The sequence below is a fragment of the Diadema setosum genome, chromosome 18 (genome assembly GCF_964275005.1).
Source record: "Diadema setosum chromosome 18, eeDiaSeto1, whole genome shotgun sequence".
Lineage (NCBI taxonomy): Eukaryota > Metazoa > Echinodermata > Echinoidea > Diadematoida > Diadematidae > Diadema > Diadema setosum.
Genome location: NC_092702.1, coordinates 23,318,340 through 23,339,234, shown reverse-complemented (window position 1 = coordinate 23,339,234; position 20,895 = coordinate 23,318,340). Strand labels below are relative to the sequence as shown.

General features: G+C 38.9%; 1 protein-coding gene across 1 annotated transcript in view; it reads right to left on the bottom strand.

Moving 5' to 3' along the window:
• The window catches only part of LOC140241762 (protein FAM53A-like), a 121,283-nt gene extending 101,551 nt beyond the window's left edge, over positions 1-19,732 (bottom strand). Inside the window, 2 exon segments of the mRNA XM_072321512.1 lie at positions 10,028-10,097; positions 19,479-19,732. Of these exon segments, the coding sequence (XP_072177613.1) occupies positions 10,028-10,097; positions 19,479-19,544 (136 nt within the window). The 5' untranslated portion in view covers positions 19,545-19,732.
• Positions 19,733-20,895: the final 1,163 nt, after the last annotated feature.

Here is a 20,895-nt window from a genome sequence, read left to right as displayed (position 1 = left end):
TGTAAAAGGTATCCCCTACCTTTAAACGGTTGGCTTTTGCTTCAAGGACAAGTTCACCTTCATAAACATAAGGATTGAGAGAATGCAGCAACATTAGTAGAACACATTAGAGAAAGTTTAAGGAAAATTGGACAATCGATGCAAAAGTTATAAATTTTTAAAATTTTGTGTTGGAACCGCTGGATGGGGAGACTACTAAGGCTCGTGATGTCATGTGAGTTCAACAGTATAAAGAAAATGTAAAGAAAATTCAACATATTTGCACTTTTCTCGCATAATACAAGAGCACTTGACTTGCCTCTTTATAAAGGCAATGGGAATAATATTATCCATAACATATGTCAGTGACGAGTCATGGGAATGTGTACTTTTTTCAACAGATGAAATTTTGTGAAATTCTCTTTATATTTTCCTTATATTGTTGTACGCAAGTGACATCATACACTGCAGTAGTCTTCTCATCCAGCGGTGACTGCACAAAAACTTCAAAAAATCATAACTTTTGAACGGATTGTCCGATTTTCCTCAAACTTTCAATGATTTGTTCTACTAATATTGCTACATTCTCTCAATCCTTATGTTAATGAAGGTGAACTTGTCCTTTCACATACACTGACTGCTGCCAAGTGAGGCAAGTCTCAAGTAAAATTGAGGGTAATGGAGGTTATCTCTTACAAAAAGTACAATGTCTGTGTTTCTGAATGCATTCAGGTATTTTATTCTATTTCATCTTATTTTTTATTTTTTATTTTTTTTTGGTGGGATTGAGTCTTGCTTCTAATATTACATTACAATCATTATAATCATTGTTGCTGTACTAATAGAGAACAAAGCTATATATGCAGTTTGGCAAGCACAGAAAAAAGTAAAAGAAAAAAGGAATTGCTGTGACGCATAATAGCCACACTAGTGGATGCCTTGAATCAATTACTATGGATTTTTGCACTGTTTTGACTATAAAGGTATCTGACAGTGGCTTTTCAGGAGATAGCCAGGAATCTTGAATGAAAATCTAATGAAGATTTTCTTAGGGTGGGGTAGAAAAGGGGGGGGGTACGGATGGGAATATGCCTGCATCAGATGCAATAATAAACTCATTCGAGTGTCATGGACTTGATGCCTCACAAATGATTGGCGTATGTAGCGGTAGGCTTTGTCAGACGTGCACAGGATGGGATTCGATCTTGTCACCCTCAATAAGCAAGCATGCCGCGACCACCGAGCGTCACTCCCTCGTCGGAATCCACTCACGTCTCTCGCTCCGGGTCTGTAAATTGAATCGCCGCGTAAAGCGAGCTGCCTCGAGTGAGGAGCGGACATTGAATTTTTCAGCATCCGTAATGTAATTTTGGGACAAGAATTCTGTCTGTTTGGTGATATATACGGAGCAATGTTTGCATGACTGACACTCTGGACGTCATTCGGTATTGATAAAAACTAGGGCCGAATGCATGCTAATAAAAAACTCTTGGAATATTCATTTCACAATGAAAGGAAAATTGGAACAACACGGGGAAAATTCAATAAGACAGATCCGATGGATTGTAGTCAAAGCAGTGTGCATTTTAGCACTTAAGGTCAAATTATTCCTGAGAAAAATTCATCTCTTTCGCTTCAATATGATCTGCATTTGCTTCTAAGACATTTTCATTTCTTGAAAAGGTAAACTACATTCTATTTACCAAAAGTGCGTGCAGAGAAAATGTAGTAACAAAGGTACATGATTGATCTTAATGTACTGAGGACACAAAGCTATGTACAGCCATCGCTTCTAAAAGAACACATGATTTGTATCTGAAAATGTCAAATAAACTCTGTATGTGCTGTTCCCCTTGATCGAGATGATACGCATGACTGCACTGTTTAAAGTTCTCTTCTTGATTGTTTAATCATTTTGTGACACTCCCAGCATAATACTAATTCAGTTTACAGTTTCATGGATGTCACACCTGAATTACGCCATGCTACATGTTTGCACATTACAAGTGTAATTTTTCCCCACTAGGTCTTAAATGTTCCAGATTATGTATACCAAGATCTATAGTCCTCTGACGGTATGTTAACTTTCATAGACCCCGTTTACAGTGCGGGGCCGGGCTCGGCCGCGGCTCGGCCGCGGCCGAGTCCGGCCTCAATTGCGCGGCCGAGCCTCGCAATTTTGTCCGTTTACACTGCTGGGCTCGGCCGCGCTTTTGATTCAAACCTTTCAATATTTTGTCGTAGTGGCGCTCTGCTTGCAAACAAACGCAATTTGGTATTGTCTAGTTTTCAGACCCTTTGCCATATGAATTCCGTGGCGACGAAGTCGCCGTTCGGGCAAAGGCCTTTGCCGAAGGAAAAAATCCTTTGCAGGCAAAACCACCTTAAACTATACTAGTTTTCGATGTCGAGGGGGTTAATATCCTGAATAGCGAAAGATACAGGCAGAGGGTTTGGAAGCCAGACTAAAATTGGCCGCGCAATTGGCCGCGCATTTGGCCCAGTTTGCGTTTACACCAAGAAGAGGCAGGGCTCGGCCGCGGCTCGGCCACGGCCGAGACCACCTCCAGAGCGAGGCCAAATGCGAGGCCAATTTTGGCCTCGCATTTGGCCTTTTGCGCGTTTACACTGAAGCGGGGCTGGGCTCGGCCGCGGCTCGGCCGCGGCCGAGCCTCGCACTGTAAACGGGGTCTATGTGGCTGATATCACTCTCTCAGGGAGGTGTTACAGAGATGGAGTGGCAACTCTTCGTAATTCATGCAAACACATGTTTGGGTTCAAGGCGTTACAATGGGATGTCTAGCATTCCATTACGCTTTGAAGTCATGCTCGGCACCGCTCTAGTTGCAAGACGAAGTTCGGAGACGAGGAATGCATTTCACCTTTTGTTGAATTACAAGCTTTATTTCACCGCAAAATTTTAAATGAAATACTCGAATTGATTTAGAATAGTTTAGGAAAGAAATCAATATTATTAACATGTATTTCTAGTTTCTTCGTAATTCGCAAATCGAAAGGAAATGAAAATTAGGCCCTCTTAAAAACCTAATTTTTTCTATTATGCGCACATTTCCGCATGTTAATTTTCTATCTGTTAATAAGGGGATATTTTGATCTTTCAAATAAAGTACTCCGTTAAAGCGTGTTCCAGCGTGTTTTTAAACTATTTGCTGTTAAAATTGTGAGTTTTACACTGCATTTTGATTTGCTGCTCCAACTCAAGGTACATAAATTCATTGTTGCCATCACATTGAAAGAGAGAGCGAATTGCAGTAGGAGCAAATATTTCAAGATGTGAGAGCGCTAGTCCCGATTATTGATGCTCTCTTTTGTCAAAGCACATGGGTAACACCTGTAGTTGAACGCATAACTTCTCGGCGGTGCCGCGCATGACTTCAAAGGAGAGCTTTAGTTGCCGCTCCTTCTCTAGCACCTCCCTGACTCTCTGAAGGATGACGCTATTTTTACATCTATTTAGGTCGCAATAAAAACTGCACTGTGTGCAATTTCCAAAGATGAATCTATTTTTCTTTCAACTGAATTTGTCCAGTCAGGTAAAGAGGAAGTGAGTCCAAAAGAAGCAATACTGATTAGCAAAGGTAAACCCTGAAATCTGTCTGAAGTCTTGCACTACATTTGTAGCTGTGGCAGGAAAGTGTACACAGTCCTTTTTGGCCTAACAATTACTTTTTCTTGAGGGATTCCCCTCCCCCCCCCCCCCCACAGGTAGATTATAGGCCCGTTCACAAACAACGAATATGGAAATTTCAATCACGATCCAAATTTCGATTTTTTTTTTCCGACCGTTCATACACAGGGAAAAATCGCACTTCGCATCAAGGAAAGAACGATAGTGGCCAAACCGCGCATGCGCGAAACGTGCATGACCGAAGACTGACCCCGCAGTCCCAATAGAGTTTCGCACGCGCTACGAACGATGGGATTAAAAATACCGATTTCCGAATCTCGATCGCGCTCACACACACGACGCTTGGCAAAATAATCACGATTATTCTGAAAAATCGCACTAATAGTGCGAGTTGGATCGCGATAAGGATCGCGGTAATTAGTGAGATTTTTCTGTCCACACTGGAAAAAATTTCGAAATTTTGATCGCGATAAGAAAATCGATTTTTAAATCGCACTTTTTCCCTTGTGTGTGAACGGGCCTATTATCATAATGCCAGTGTAACCTACTGACATGGAATTCCTTTCACATGTGTCTCTTATGCCTCTTTCACACTGATGTTAACCCACCGGTTTAATACCTGCTGGCTCCCAAGGATTCAACAGGGAAAATCCTGATGAATCCAGTGAATTTCTCTACCACTTTTTTTCTGACTGTACAACAATGTAAAAATGTGAGAAGAGAACCCCCTCCCCCTACTCTATGCAAACATCCAGCATTGGCAGACAATTTCCATGTGCTTTGCCAGTGCAACAGCATATCAAACAACTCATCAGAGATTCATTAGCTTTTCAGACCAGTCAACCAATACACCCTACTTTTGTTTAGCAAGTGGCAGTTACCTTGGTGGGAGGAAGATAACTTTTTGTTTGAAAAATCTTCATTATTACCAGTGTTTTGGCAGGAGAGATTTCACACACAAATATATACTGGGTACACCCTGCTGAGTTGTTAGGTCTGAAAGGGGTATCACAAACAATGTCTACCTTCCGGCCACCATTTCCACTAGGTCAAAAAAAAAAAAAAAAATGGGCTTCATTTATTCCACTGATCTATTTGATTCCTCCACAATTGGTTTTATAGTAGTAATTACAAAATTGGGTCATGCTTGCCTCACTGTTTTTTACACTGTCTTTTAATCTTTATATCACTTTAGGTACTTATTTGAAACGACAATTTGTCACTTTCTTTTGAGATTGATATCCTTGTGAATGTTCCAGCTGCACTAAAATGCCAATTGACCACTATTCATTCTATGTTATGTCTTACACATGTACACACAATTGTTTGTGTAAAGAAAGAACAAAAACAAAAGAAATCTAAGGACATGTTGAACAAAACATATAATTCTGTGTTGTTTCAACATATACAGTGTCAAGTGGAGTATGCTACATGTAATCTTCTGGCAGTAGGCAGTGCGATGCCGGGGTATAAAAATCAACTTCGTAGGCCTACATTCATGCTTGATGACACTATGCAATGCTCGGAGGGGAAATCATTGTGTGTTGCACAAGACTGCAAGTTTGTTCAATTTGCAATCAGTAACTGAATTACAATTGTTATCATCAATTGTAACTCATTATCTACATATTATCATACAATGATTTGTGCTGTGACTTGCATGTGGGCAGAACAGATGAATATTAGAAAGTGAATTGGGAATCGTCTCAGTTAAGGGCTCCCATACTCTTATCAGCAAAAGCCACAAAAATGAATCGCCTAATAAAAGATAATAAATGAAAGGGGTTAAAGTGCCTGCAACTCATTGCTTTACATTGCTTACGAAATAATTCTGAAAGCACATAAGGAGAAAGCAAAATATAGATATTGGGAAAAGAGAAAACAGAAAAAAAGTTTATCTGTCCCTGAGCAATTCTGTACTAGGATCAATCTCGGATTAATAAAAAAAAAAAAAAAAGGTAAGCAACTAATGCAGCTGTCATTTGTATGACGCACCTCTTGACCCCCGGGATAGGTGCGTCAAAGTACCAATGTGCGTCATACCTTTTAGGTACCATGACGTACCCTCCGTCACAAAAAGTGACCCACCTCTATGAGACATTGACGCATTAACCAGTCAAAATGGTGACGCACCTCTTCGTGAAAATGACTGACCCTTGACGCACATGTTTATATTCGCAGTACGTGCCAGACTGGAATGCTGCAGAGCTCTGTGTGCGCTCACGCAATTCGCTGCCTGCGAACTGTGTACACCGAACGGAACTTCGCCCGCGTGAATCCCTGTCGCCTACGGACCCTGGATGTTTACTTCGATCGCCGTGGTACTGTATCCCCATGCTGTGGGCGGCTGGGGAGCGTTAGTATAGTAGCTTAGCTGCACACTGTAGCCAGCTGCCACGACAGTACCCTGTTTCGATTCGAATCGGGGTAGAAGCGTTCCGTTGTGCAATGTCTGCTTCTTTTTCTCTTCTTCTTCATCCGCTTGTCCCTTGCCTCCCAAGTATGAAATGATTTTTAGAGTGTTGTGTGTGTTTTTTGTAACGTTATTGCATCATTTTTCTGCAAGGAAGAGGTGAGTTTCTGTTCGTGTATTGATGTGCACTGCAGTATGTGCAGGTGAAAAGCGTTCGAACTGTCTTTCCCGAGTATCGTGGAAGCTCGATGTATTTCTCGGCCTATCAAAGGAGATCTCATACAACAGAATACTTATAACAAACTATTTTCCGGTCAAAATGAATTGATTTCCTTTGTTTTGTATCGTTTATTGACTTGATCCTAAGGATCTTGTCGCAATACCGAGTTTCCAATGTGTATTTATTTTCACCTTATTTTCGCGTAGCTTTCGGTGCTGTAAACTGTTGCTAGGGCCTAAGCCTACTACTAAACTTAACGTTTTTCACTGTCGTTTCTCACACATCGTTTGGTACGATTTCTTCCATTTTATATCACTTTATCCGTTCCCTTTATACTTTGAAGTATTTGACGTAATTCTTTCAAGTGTCTCGCACTGCTATTTTCGTAACGGCGATTTCTCCGCTTTGCTGCAATACTTTTTCGAATCGAAGCGACGAAGTTTGATACCAGCCGCTGTAGTGTGCCGTGTGTTGTCTTTTCTAAATATTTGTGTTGTTGGGAGGTGTTGATACTTTGTATTTGTTATTTATTTTTCTTAATGTTGATAGGAAAAGGCTAAAATGGTCTGAGTGATGTCTGATGGTGATGATACTATGCTGGTGTAAAAAGACGGCTTACTGTGAATGCTGAGCGTACGTGCCGTTCGTTCCATTTTACTTTCCCTCTTATTCTTCTTTCCCCCTTACTCTTCTTTTCCTTTCCAAGAATGATAAAAAAAAAGAAATTACATACACCTCACAACAAAATAGAACCACGTGCTACCAACCTTCGTAAAGTTAAATCTAAATGTTCAATATCAGCAAAGAATAAGGGGAAAGCACGAATGACAATAAATTAGAGCGAAGAGATTGTTTTACATGCAGTCTCTTCGGCTCGAAGAAACTTGACACCCCACCCCTCTCCCCTTGTGGAAATTTCCACAAAAGCAGGTGCCACACCCAGGTGCGTGCCAGACGGAAGAATGCGCGCACTGGAATAAACAGCGTGTAAATATCATGGAAATATCGATCGAAGAACCAGCTCATTAGTTGAATTAAAGGAATCATTGCAAAGATATCGTGATTCTATAGCCTTTCTTTTGGCGCATAGTAGGAAACATCAAACAGTCGAATATAATGTACTTGACCGAATATCTTATGTTCCCTGAACAATAAAAAAAAAGATCGATTAATCAGTCAATTAAAAATGCAACTGAGCCAGAAATACTTAAAAGGTCTCGTATGCCCAGAGAAATTCACTACGAGTAGGTTCAATGAGATGCAGTCATCACCTGGTTAGACAACAAAATCATGACAATTAATTTCAGTTCACGCTCATGATAACTGCTTATTACTTATCAAAGTTTTGGCTATCAACATTCGTTCGTAGGTGTTTTTTGTTTGTTTTGTATGTTTTTCCTCGTGAAAGACGTAATGATTTCTTCGTATCGAACGTAGACTGCATGTTTATCGTTTATCCAAACAGTAGGCGCCTAGGCGTACTTTCTGAATATATTCAGAAATTTCTATCAACATTTTAAATATATTACAAGACTCCCAAATACCAGTTGAAAAAAATTAAGAAATCGAATTTTTTAGATATGAACAACAAAAAAAAAAAAAAAAAAAAAAAAAATGCGTAGGAAAAAACCACTTCAACCTCGAATGACTTCGAATTTCTCTAAACCGTTCCCTAGTTCATGGACATCCCATAGAAACGCGTGTTTTGATATACACGTTGCTATGGCAAACTATCTAGTTTCGCGAAACTACGGCCTGGCCACAGTAATTTTTTCCGTAACCTCCCGCCTCCCCTTCCCCGATTCGAAAACAGCTTGATTGAAGCCCCTGCCTATTTAAACACGAACCTTATTAAACCCAAGTTAGGTACATGGTTTATATGGCTAGTGTTTAAATAGAATTTACTATTTTAAGTTAATGCAGGTTTTAATAGACTCTCAGTAATGTTAGTTCCATAATCGTTTGTATGTGTTTTGGGGCCTGGCCTCTGCCATATGCCTCGCCTTCTGTATACGTATGTACGCGTGTACTGTATGTATACATGTACCACATGGTCGACATCACGCACGTGGTTTTGCTGCATGTTCCACGGTCGACGGTCGATGCTACACTACAGTGAATGCGATTGAAGGATAGCGAGCTTCGCGATGCCGCGGGCTGTATGTGATGATTTTAATCACAAATCGTGTTTGGTAGTGTGGTTTTGGAGCAAATTTGTACTCAAACTTTCTGAAAAGACCTTTAGTCTGACATCAGATAGAAAAAGAAGACATACGAGAATGAAGTGAGTATCAGTATGTTATAATAAAACTGATTGAAAATTGTGTCATTTTCGCGTTTCCAGGAGCCGGTGAATTCGGCCGACTCGTGATCGCGAGTTTGTTTTAGATGTTACGGAGGGATACCATGCCCCATGCAAGAAGCCTCGCAAAATTATACCATGACGGTCCCATTAACGAACCTTTTGACACACTCTGGTTAAATGACCGACTATGACGCACATAATGGGTCAGTATTGTGACGGACATTTTGCTCCCGTGACGGCACCACGCGTCATCAAATTGGTGGTACTTGACGCAACCATGACGCACATTTCCCGGGGGTCAAGAGGTGCGTCATACAAATGACAGCTGCATAAAGCAGCTGCCAAGCAAGACAAACATTTCTGGGTCTTGTTCTGTCAGTTGTTGGGGTGGGGAGGTGCTGCACGTTAACCGTTTCTTCCTCTGGGGTATAACCCCAGTCTATGAAAACATTTTTTTAAAATCTTTTTCTCAGCACTACAGCACTCAGTTGTAGTTTCTGAGGAGTTTGTTGATCACAGCACAAATTTATCTTTCTCATAAGTTAGAAGTTTGACGAAACTGTACTGGCCTGATAGCCAAACTTAAGTGCCACATCGAAGGCTTCAGATTTTCTGTTACAAACATTTATCATTGTAGCCATTTGCCTTTGGTTTTTGTTTTCATAATTTTTTTTTCCAGTGTACAATATCAGAACAATTATGACAAGAATTCAAAATCAGCTTATGGAATTTCTTGCCAATCACTAAATCAACAGGTGAACATCTTAGAGACTTTGTACTGCACAAGTTAAAAATGAACACTGACCATTGTGTTTGACTTCTTTAACAAAAACATACAGTGTAATACATTCCATATACCGGGCAGATAGATAGGTAGATCATACTAACTGGTGGGCAGAAATTAGAGATAGCTACAAGATGGATAGACAGATAGCTGGATGGACAGATATATAGACAAATAAACAGACAGAGAGAATAGATAGAAGATATAGAATAGATAGAAGATATAGAATAGATAGATAGATAGATAGATAGATAGATAGATAGATAGATAGATAGATAGATAGATGGATGGGTAGAAAGATAGATAGATACATACATACTTACATACATACATACATGCATGCATACATGCATACATACATACATACATATGGGGATAGAAAGATAAACAGATCGATAGATTAACTGACAGACTGACAGAGAGTCTAGGGATTTAATTAGTTTTGCTATTGCTTAAAATACTTTAAAGTGGCAGAACTAGAAGGCTGAATGCCCTTGTAGGCTCCGAGTAAAACGAGAAACCCCTGAAAATTCTGGGCTTCGTGCATTTTATTTGGTTGTTCCCATTGTTGTTGCTGCTGTCAGTCAGTGGCTATTCTTGAAGGATAAGTGGCATGTTGTGTCCACACATTTTTCTAGACCATGCCCACGGACTGATTTTCAGACAAGGTAACTTACCCGACAAGGCATCCTGTAGTGTCTGTTGTAATGCCCTGGTACGGCTCCTTGTCTGGTACTGAAATGGGATCTAAACAGGAGGGGAAAAAAACAACAACAGAAAAGCAGAATGTGGTGAGGAGTTTAAATAAAGAACAACATCGCCATGACAACACATGCAAAAATGCTGAAGTTCTGCATGAGGGAGGAGAAAATAACGATCGATTTGAATGACATGATATAAATAGCAATACCAATTCACACAGCAGGAGCATAGTATACACTGTACATGATACTGCTATAAAACAGACCTATTATATTTTCGTTTAAAGGAAAATATTATTGAAAACAGTAACATGTTTAACAAACTTAGGAGATAATTTGTCTGGAGTATCCCTGATGTTAACTTGCCTACATCCAGCAGTCTTATCTGCTTTGAAGGAGCTCTCCATGAATGTTTTTTTTTTTTTTTTTAACTTTTTCTTGCAGCAAAAAGATGCAACATGTCAAACCCCTTTCTAATGAAGACACCCACACCCCCCCCAAAAAACACACACACACACACACACACACACACACACACATACACACATAAAAAAAAAATCCACTGAAAAGAAAAGAAAATTAAAACTACAAAATATTTAGGAAACATGAGTATCTGGCTTGAGTGCTCGGTAGCTACTACAACAAATATCCTTTGAATCAAAGTATTACAGTCCTCAAGAACTCATATCTGTACATGGAAGAAGTGCAGAATCAATCTATTGAGGTTTAAATGCAATTCTCTCTTTGTTCTATTCAGATGGAAACCTCAGCTTAACATGTTTGTGTGCATGTTGTGCATGTGTGTATGGGAGGGGGGGGGGGGGGGCAAATGGATGTTCTTCTGTTATGACCATATTCCAGGTTTATGGCATTAAGGAACCATCACTACTTTTATATGATTCTAATAACCTGTCATAAGAGTTGTAAATTGACTGGTAAGCTCATTCAGTACATGATTAGCAACTGAGTTATGACTGAAATCAATCTTGGAATCAATTGCAACTTGTCATTCTATTGGGCACTGCTCTGTACACGTGCCAAATACTGCATATGCCATATATTTTGTGAGCATAATATTACTGTACGACAATATTGCGGGTGGTTGAATTTGCGAAGGAAAGTAGCCCGCTCACAGCAACAGAATGCAAACAAAATGTTCATCCTTTATCAAGAACCAAAGTTAGGAATATCCCACCAGGGAGACGAATTGCATTTGTTTTTAATAGAAGGCAATATTTGGGTGTGTTGCCAATTTTGTGTATAGTACATCAGTAAAATGTGTAAAACCATTGCAAAATATATGGTACATTGAGTCCTTAAATTCTCAATGTAAAAATCACATAATGGCTTGTACAGTTGTAGCACTGCCACATGTGAAGTCAACTTCTTCTCAGAAGAGGTCTGCTTGCTGGGGTTTCTACATGGGTGCAGTCGCCAACCAAGGCATAATATGTAGGCCTACATTCCTTCATGCACCAAAATCTGCACATGAGTGTTGTCACGCCAGGCGTATCAGGACAACCGCCCTGCTCTATCACTGTGAGAACCGGCAGCAAATCTGACCTGAATCCTCAAATGAGCACTCCCCACTAATCTGGCTTCTGGATACTTCATTCCTTCACTCTGTGCAAGGAGAAAGCACAGCCACAGTGACATGTCTCTTGCATTCAGAATTTACTTGTCTCTCGAAAAAAAAAACAAAAACAAAAACAAAAACAAAAACAAAGACAATAAAACTGTGTGAGCGAATTTCTCGAAAAAAACAAAAACAAAAACAAAGACAATAAAACTGTGTGAGCGAATGCACTGCTTCCCAAAGATAAGTGTGGGTTTGGACTTTGTAAATGAAAAATTGACTTGAAAAATTGTAATGATACCAAAGCAAACATACCAGCCTGCCTAAAGACAAGAGTTGTTTACTGGCTTGATGGAGGCATGATAAAGAAATCACAAAATGTGAAATGACAAGCTTAAAATGAGCATGGTACATTTACTTGCTACAGAGAAAGCATTGCATTCAATATGAGCATGCTTCACTCAGATCTTTTATTCATAAGTACATTCACTGTTGTTGTTGTTGTTGTTGTTGTTGTTGTTGCTTTTTGCCTAGTCTGACTCTGAGGGTAAAGGCCTAATTGTGGGCAGTCTGAATGCGAATCAGAGTGGAATTGCCTTCGTAGGGGATGCCCAAACTTTCTCTAAAATGTCATCCACGTTTGCAAGGAATGTTGTACCAGCAAGCATTATACCGCACTTCAACCTACATTTCTCATCTCAAAATAAAAGGTTGGTGACAGAAAATTGCAATAAACAAGTACAAGGGATGTATACAGTTTGTGTTTAACGGACAACAAACAAACAAATCATACTGAGTGCAATTTAATGACTTTGCACAAGCAGCAGTTCTAGAGGACTGAACACTTTCTTTGTTATTTGGGCTGGGAATCATAACTTGATAAACACTCAAAATGATGTACTGTGTGTACACTTTAATATATAACACTCATTCACTGTATCTTTATTTTTGCAAAATTTTGCGAGCGGACTGATATTTCCGAAATTGGCAACTTGCAAAAATATTGCCTCTTTGTAACTCTTCTCCTGGTAAAGGATGACACTCATTTCTCATCCAGTCACTGTGGTTTTTGATTGCGAGATCAACCACATGCAAAATTGTCTCACAAATCCTAGTAATATACAAAATATTAAACAGAAATATAAATTATAATACAAAAATGCAAAATTATACAGTTTATATGACACACATAAGGTCAAACCTTATAATCAGAATAAGGAGTGCAAACTGAACAAGTGAGGGGAGCAAAAAAAGACACCCTCCATCACAACTTCCCTCCCCCCTCCAGAGACGGCCTGAGCAGACAGGATAAAGAATTTAAATGCTCGTAGCTCAGTGACAAGAAACACTTGTGTTTATTAGTGAAGTATAAGATGTTGATGATAAACTGGTAAACTCAGGGTGGTATCACTGGCTGTTTTGGGTGATGGGAAACAAATGTCTGGCATTTGGCCAAATTAATTTTGGCTCAAGAATAAGTGACTATATACTAGTTGTCGAAAAAGAGAGCTCGGATTTGTCACCAACTGCCTCCAAGACATCAGTCCATGCTTATAAACAATGTTGAAGTCTAACAATTTGCAATATGTCATTTGATGGTTTTAACATTTTTTTTTTTTTTGTTACGGTTTTAACATTGCTATGTAAAAATTACTGTTCTAGTACAAGCCAATCTACTATCGACCACACATTTATGCACAAACAGACAAAACTCATAATACTGTAAGCTGGGTTCCCAGCAATGAAAGCCTAGCAAAAAAAAAAAAAAAAAAAAAAAATCTGATGAGATAGAGTATATTGTATGCGCAGCCTCTATGTGAATTATAATCACAGAGATGCCACAAATTTGTCTCAAGATCTGTTGGTCACATGATGATGAAAGAGGGTGTGGTTTGAGGCTTGATGTTTGCTTGGAAAAAGGGTAACTCTTTACCTCTTTGTAGCCCTTCCTCCAACTTACTCTCTCCACCCCCACCCCCCTTCAAAATTTATACAAAATGTTTTACTTTCCAACAGATATTAAACCATGGATCAGACAGACAACTTATTCCCCTTGGCCAAGCTTTCTCAGCACTCTTCTCTTCAGTCTTCAGAAATGTTAATGTTATGTGGCATTTAATCAAACGACACCGGCGATACACATTACATAATTCATGTTGGGCAGGGGGGCACCCAGAAATACTACCCCTGACATCTGTATGCATGATGATATAAATGGGTACGGCTTCCATCTGCCCACGGACAGTGATCAATGATTAACTGCAGTTGCACAAAGTGGAAGGGCATTTCTCTACTCCATGCACTTCACCTTTATATGCCTACAGAATCCGCCATCTTATAAAGAACCAGGGACAACAACACACTGCAAGACACTGCACTGCTAGAGTCCTACGTGCATGTTCAGATGGCCTAAATTCACACTGAAATAGCAGTCATCCTTATCTGTAATGGATGAGTCCCGCAATTTCCTTTGTTTTGTTTCATTTTCCTTCCTCATAATTCAGATTTCCCAAACAAGAGAAAAAGCATATCTCAATGAGAAATACTCCCCCCCCCCCCCATTGTTCAGGGTGTTTGAGTCAAAACAAACCTGGGTATTCAACATATAGGTTCTACGTGGAAAAAAAAAAAAGAAGAAGAAAACAAGTCTATACATGATATGCCCAGCTGTATGCATTTAGAAGTGTTGATCCATAAGAATTTATAGAGAGTATCTCTCATTGGTAAGAAATTAATGTAAGAAAGTAAAAAATATGTTTTTGCAACAAATGAAATAGGCCTACATATTAGATCCACTGAGTATGCCCGACAGGTTTATCATTATCTTGTAGACTGTTCATTTGGTCATGCTGGCCGTCTAAACATTGCATTTTGTTCAGTACTATCATATTGTTTTAGTATCATAACAGTGTTCAACATGGGTTTGCTAACACAATCAAATTCCATTTTTCTGACGAGGTATGGTATATATACATTATACTTAATGTGTAGTAATAGTCACTTTCTCTTAAAAATAAAAATAGAAAAAGAAAAGAAAAAGAAGTTACACAACAAGATTTCATCACAATAGGAACTCACTTGCTCTAGGGATAAAAAGCAACCAGTAAAGCACCCCTTTTTCATCTGACAACAAAGGTTATTGATTTTGGGAGTTGCCCCCCCCCCCCCTCCCCATCCCTTTCTATATTGATAGGGGTTCTAATGATAGAAATAGCCCTTCCAAGGAGTTACTGCATGCTGCATTCAAATACACTTATCTAACAGCTCGCTTAATCTCAAATCCGGCTTCTTTCCCAATCAATGAATTATGCAGAAAGGCAACAGAAAAGAAAAAATTATTAATTACGTAGCCATAGTTATCACAACTGCTCATACTCAAGAAATGCTTGAGGGTTTTTTTTTTTTAATCTCTGGCAAAAAAAAAGAGGAAAAACTAACAAGACTTTTATGTGTTTTTTTTTTTCAAAACCAATTACAAAGTTGTGAGGTAATAAACTAATGATATCATCAACCATGTAATTTGCATAGATATGACCACTATCGCTGTTCCATCATACATGTAAAATGGTCAAGTTCCATAAACGTATTATGCTTTGTGTATTCTTCATAAAACATTTTCCATTCCATTTGCTTTTAATCATACACTTTTTATGCATGTCAACTTGAACATGGAATGGCATGACATTCGAATAACTATGTATAGTACAATTTGTGTGAGACTACGTATAAACATGTAACTACCATGTATAGTACAATCTGTGTAAGACTATGTTTATAACTTGTGTAAATTATGTATTTTCAACTTGTGTGGTTAAACTATGTAAAAGTATAATCTCTGCATGTACACCCTGATGTGATGCACCTAATGATATGGTGTTAATAATATAGGCCATATGTAAGATATACATTATTCTCTACCAACAGAAATACAATGTATTTAAAGCATTTTTTTTTTTTCTGAAGCCATGCTTGTGCACTCGTTGCTAAGTTTTTCATTTAGGGGCCAGTCTGATGAGTACTTGAATATATAAATGCAGTATCTAAATGTTCTCATTCATCTGGTGAATATCTCTTGATAACGTAGTCATAGCCTTTGATATTCTGTAATATAAATAAATGGAAAGTAATGGCAATGTCTTATGGATTACGGAGTATTCTGAAGGTGAAGCTAATCTATATGCAGTTGGTGGTTTCTGACGAAGAAACTGACATGCACACCGGAGCACTAAGCCGCCAGCAGCAAAGCAATGCACAGGCAAGACTCGTTTCGAGGATCGGGGTGGGGGGGGGGGGCGCTCTGTGGAACACTAGGCTCTTGCATTACTCTCTGCTGGCAAATCACCTCCATGGACGGCCACAGTCCCCTCGATGGCTGGGCTCAAGTTATCTTTGAGGACAAAGGAACTGGAGGGCTGCCCTGGTAACATGATTTATCACACTCCATCTGGCTGAAAAATAATTTGAATAGTAACATCAGGAAATTGAATTACCCACACCAACCTGGGCATCCTCCCTCCCTAGGATGAGAGCCGCGAGACCAGAGAAGCAACCCTCATTTCTGATTTAGTTTGCCCATTCAGATTAATGGCATGTCATATATTGGCCACAGCAGCCACCACTGGAGTGTCAAAAAATTATGCCATCATTTCATTCGCCCATCCAGGTCCCCATTTCTTCAGCTCCTCACTGGGAAATAGGCAATGATATGAATTTCATTTAAATTCCTCTCATACTTCTTGGGAGTTATGATGTGTTAAAGTAGATGATGGTTTGCAAATGTAATCGAGTATGATTTTGTTTTCTTTTAGTTTAAAAGGTGAGTGTTATTGTCTGAATTTTTTTTTTCAAGTCCATGATAAAATAAAAAAACGAGGCTACAGTATAATAAAGTGCCTACCGGTATTCAATAACCAAGTCACATAACATATTCCATGTCCTTTCTACAGAAGTAACATAGGCCTGTAATTCACCCAATGTAGTTCAAAGGACAAGTTCACCTTCATTAACATAAGGATTGAGAGAATGTAGAAATATTAGTAGAACACATGATTGAAAGTTTGAGGAAAATCGGACAGTCCGTTCAAAAGTAATGAATTTTTGAAGTTTTTGTGCAGTCACCGCTGGATGAGAAGACTACTGCAGTGTATGATGTCACATGCGTACAACAATATAAGGAAAATATAAAGAGAATTTCACAAAATTTCATCTTTTGAAAAAAGTACACATTCCCTTGACTCATTACTGACATATGTTACGGGTAATATCAGTACAACAATATAAGGAAAATATAAAGAAAATTTCACAAAATTTCATCTTTTGAAAAAAGTACACATTCCCTTGACTCATTACTGACATATGTTATGGGTAATATCAATTGCCTTTAGAAAGAGGCAAGTCAATTGCTCTTTTATTATGCGAAAAAAGTGAAAATATGTTGAATTTTCTTTACATTTTCTTTATACTGTTGTACTCATATGACATCACGAGCCTTAGTAGTCTCTTCATCCAGTGGTTCCAACACAAAAATTTTAAAGATTCATAACTTTTGCATCCATTGTCCAATTTTCCTCAAACTTTCACTGATGTGTTCTACTAATATTGCCGCATTCTCTCAGTCCTTATGTTTATGAAGGTGAACTTGTCCTTTAAAAGGAGTATAGGGAAAGGGTCATATATCTAAACACTGTAATGTAACACAGCGTCTTTCATAAATTCAACAAACATGGAATAGTCTATCACTTCATATTTATTGTCCTCTGCCTTTCTATACAGGAAAACATATTTGCTTGTATGTTAAATGTCCACCCACCTACAATACTATTGCAACCTGAATGCCACATACCTTTATTGTTTGTTACTTTATGTCCTCCCCCCCCCCCCTCCTTTTTTTTTTTCCTTGGTCAGTTTCTTGTTGTTACAGACAGTCACAAAGATTATGAATAGTGCAAGCAAGCTGAATACATCAACAGGTTATCGCTCCCCCATCTTGGTGTCAATATTGATGCAGTATAAAATAACCAATCAATGAATGCCCAATTCACACTGCCAGTCTGCTCCCAAGCCTCGGAAGCCAAACAAAAGAGACAGAGGTGACAAAAAAATAAACAAATAATCATTCACTGTTGACTGTACTTCTTATCTTAGCCAATCAGTCTGCAAATACCTGAGAGAATAAAAACTGAAGCTCTGGTCTGATACTCGTACAGAGGCAAGTCTCCAATAAAACACCAACATTAACAGTAACTAGAGATGAGAAGACCATTGGGAACTCAAGTAGATGATCAAGGCATACATAAGGCATAACATCAAGAAAGCAATATCACGAGCGTGTGAATTTGTGTCAAATAGGTAATGGCATTGATAACATACAAATTGTACTATGTCAAGTGTTTACTTCTTCCTGAATTCATTCCATGTATATCAATCACACCCTCATGAAACACATTACCACACATACTGTGGAATGCATGCACTCTGACTGTGATGTTATGAGGGTTTTTTGGTTTTTTTTTACTATGTTCCTCTTTTGGCAATGTAATCACATGTACATCCAATGCTAATTGCCATTCATGTTTGCTTTTGTTGTTGTTGAAGTTAGAATTCGTTGGGACATACACAGGAACAAAAATGAATTTTAGCAAAAAACATGCGCACACAAAAAAGACATTTACAAGCATGACAATTAAAATGTCTGCCTCAGTGACACACTCTATGCCAAAGAAACTGTGTGTCCAGCAACACAGAAGTGTATTTGGCTTGTCCTAGCAAACATACAGAATTTGAAAAGAATTTGAACTTTCTGTGCATGGGTACACCCTTCAAGGCAAACTCATCCCTTGGCCATTTTGCCACCATGTATTCAAACCCCTCCCTCATGCCATCATTCATTTTACAGCTGTCTTTGTGAGCTTTGGTCCCCTTCTTTTCTGTTTTTAAACCAGAAACCAATCTGCTTGGCACCCCAACAAATAAAAGACAAAGTTGTTGAGTAAAGGGCATACAAACACAACACCTTCTCTGCCGAATGTCTCGGCGCAGTTCGGCTGCTGCTACGCAAACACCGCTCTGTCGCTACAATGGCTCGCACATACAAAAACACCAACCCAAATCACACTTTAGGATCTCCTTTCTGCCTCAAAATCTGAAGAATCATCATACAGGTTTGGTAAAGAAATGAGTTCATGACGTGTACCTTCCAACTGACGCACACGAAGTAATCTATTTCAGTTTCACTTATGAGACGAATTCACTCAGTCTCATATTCTTATGATTAGTATGGCAATATGGGCATTTCTTCCTTACACTCTGCAATGAAAATGAGCCATGGAAAGTGTTTCCTTCTTTTATACAATTTTTAATAAATCTGCTGTGAAAATATCATCTTTTACCTTCAATATTTCTCCCTTTCCCCTTTCTTTAAGGCACTTGGATGCAACAGGTGGATAACTCGACATAACTGGCAGAGCGCATATGACACAAAACAAAGGAAGTGGGTACAAGGTAGGCCTGTGTCTTGGAACTCCTCGAGTTCTTTGCCTGTCATCAGCGTCTATATTTATAAATATTTATCATTTCATGTAAATGCTTAATTCATTTGCGATTTGTTTATTTTTACCATTTTACCATTTTGATTAAGCTACAGCATTCTAGTGATGACAGAAAAATCCCTGTCTCGGAACCGGAAAATTATTAATAATTACACTGTAGATTCGGGTGTGTGTGTGATTTTGTGGGTAAAGCCCCAAGTCTTGAAAAAAAGTTCCAAAATCATGCCGACACCCCCATCAGACCTCATCACGCAAGTAATTTTTAGAAGTTCTTCAATGCATCGGTGACAGAATGGAACATTACCTTTGGCAAAAAGCTGACATCTTCCAGGGACTGATTCTGCAACTGTTCTGTGATGAGGGTGACCATAATTCTTGCCTTCTGCTGCACGGGACTGAAACAAGCTGGGAGCTTAGACAGGTTGCCCACATGTAGTAGAGCTGCTGCTGCTGTGACCTTGGAATTTTACACTGTCATTTTCTGTCAACGAGAAACATCAACTCCACAGGTTTGCTGCAGAATTGCTCAGTTGGTTTGAAAAAGTGATTTTTGCTTGTTGTTTTGTTTGTTGTTTTTTGCCAAAAGATTTGTTTATAAATGAAAACAAACAAACCAAAGGAAGGGCATTTGTTTTGTAAAGAGGGGGTTGCCAAAGGGGAAAGAAAACTCAGAGAAGGGAATGTGAGAAGGCAAGGGGTAATTATTTGTCGTGGAAATCCTAGCTCTGCATGTCGATCCCATCTGCAGCAGCTTGCCTGATGCTGCTAGGAATGATGACTGGCAACAAACACTGTAGGAAAGATAAAACAGAACAACAAACTTTATTAATTATCTTTAGTCATAACTGCAACAGAGTAGCTCTGCGTGTAAGACAACAGAGAATATATCTTTGAACTGTTTAAAACTCTAAACCGCAACCACAGTAAAACACGGAAACAAAAACATATTCTTATTTAAACTATGATGAACAGTTATGTTTGCTGAAACATGACAAATCTTACTGGACTTGTGAATTCCTCATTTCCTTGTTTTCCTCCTATTGGAAGAAAAAATATCCTCCTTCATTTAACTTATTGCTGCCTTATATTACATATCCTGTAATGAAAGATTAAAGGAAAAATTACTTTCCCATTCTCAGCTTTTATACTCATAGCTTACCTTCTCTCTCTCTCTCTCTTTAAAGAATAAAAAATAAATTGAAATAAATTAAAATAAAATCAACCTCTCAGATAAGTAAGGCCAGTATCTAATTCTAGTGGGGAAGCACAAAAGAAAAGAAGAAGAAGGGGAAAAAAGGAGCAGTACCTCAAAAAGTCAAGGGAGGAGAGAGGGAGGTATTGAGGGAGCACAGAAAGGAACTCTTTAGCACACTGCGAAATGCAACTACTGGTGATGGCCAGAAAGCCTTTGTTCGACATTGCTACACTTGGGGGCCTCAGGATGTATTGATTCTAAGCATAACCTAGTAACCTTTCCAATAAAATGCACTTGGGATACAAAGCACAGCATCCTCCCTATTCAGCATGCAGAGAGCAGATGAAAATACATCTGGCATTTGCACACAAAGTGACCTGTTAGGACTTAATGCTGCAGTGAACATTTGACAGTTTAAAGCCCAGCCAATGACCAGCTGGTGGCGACTCTCTGACTCCAAATAATGCCAGCTATCTACATATTGAAGGAGACCTTTAAACAAACAGACAAATCCAAGAAATTGCAT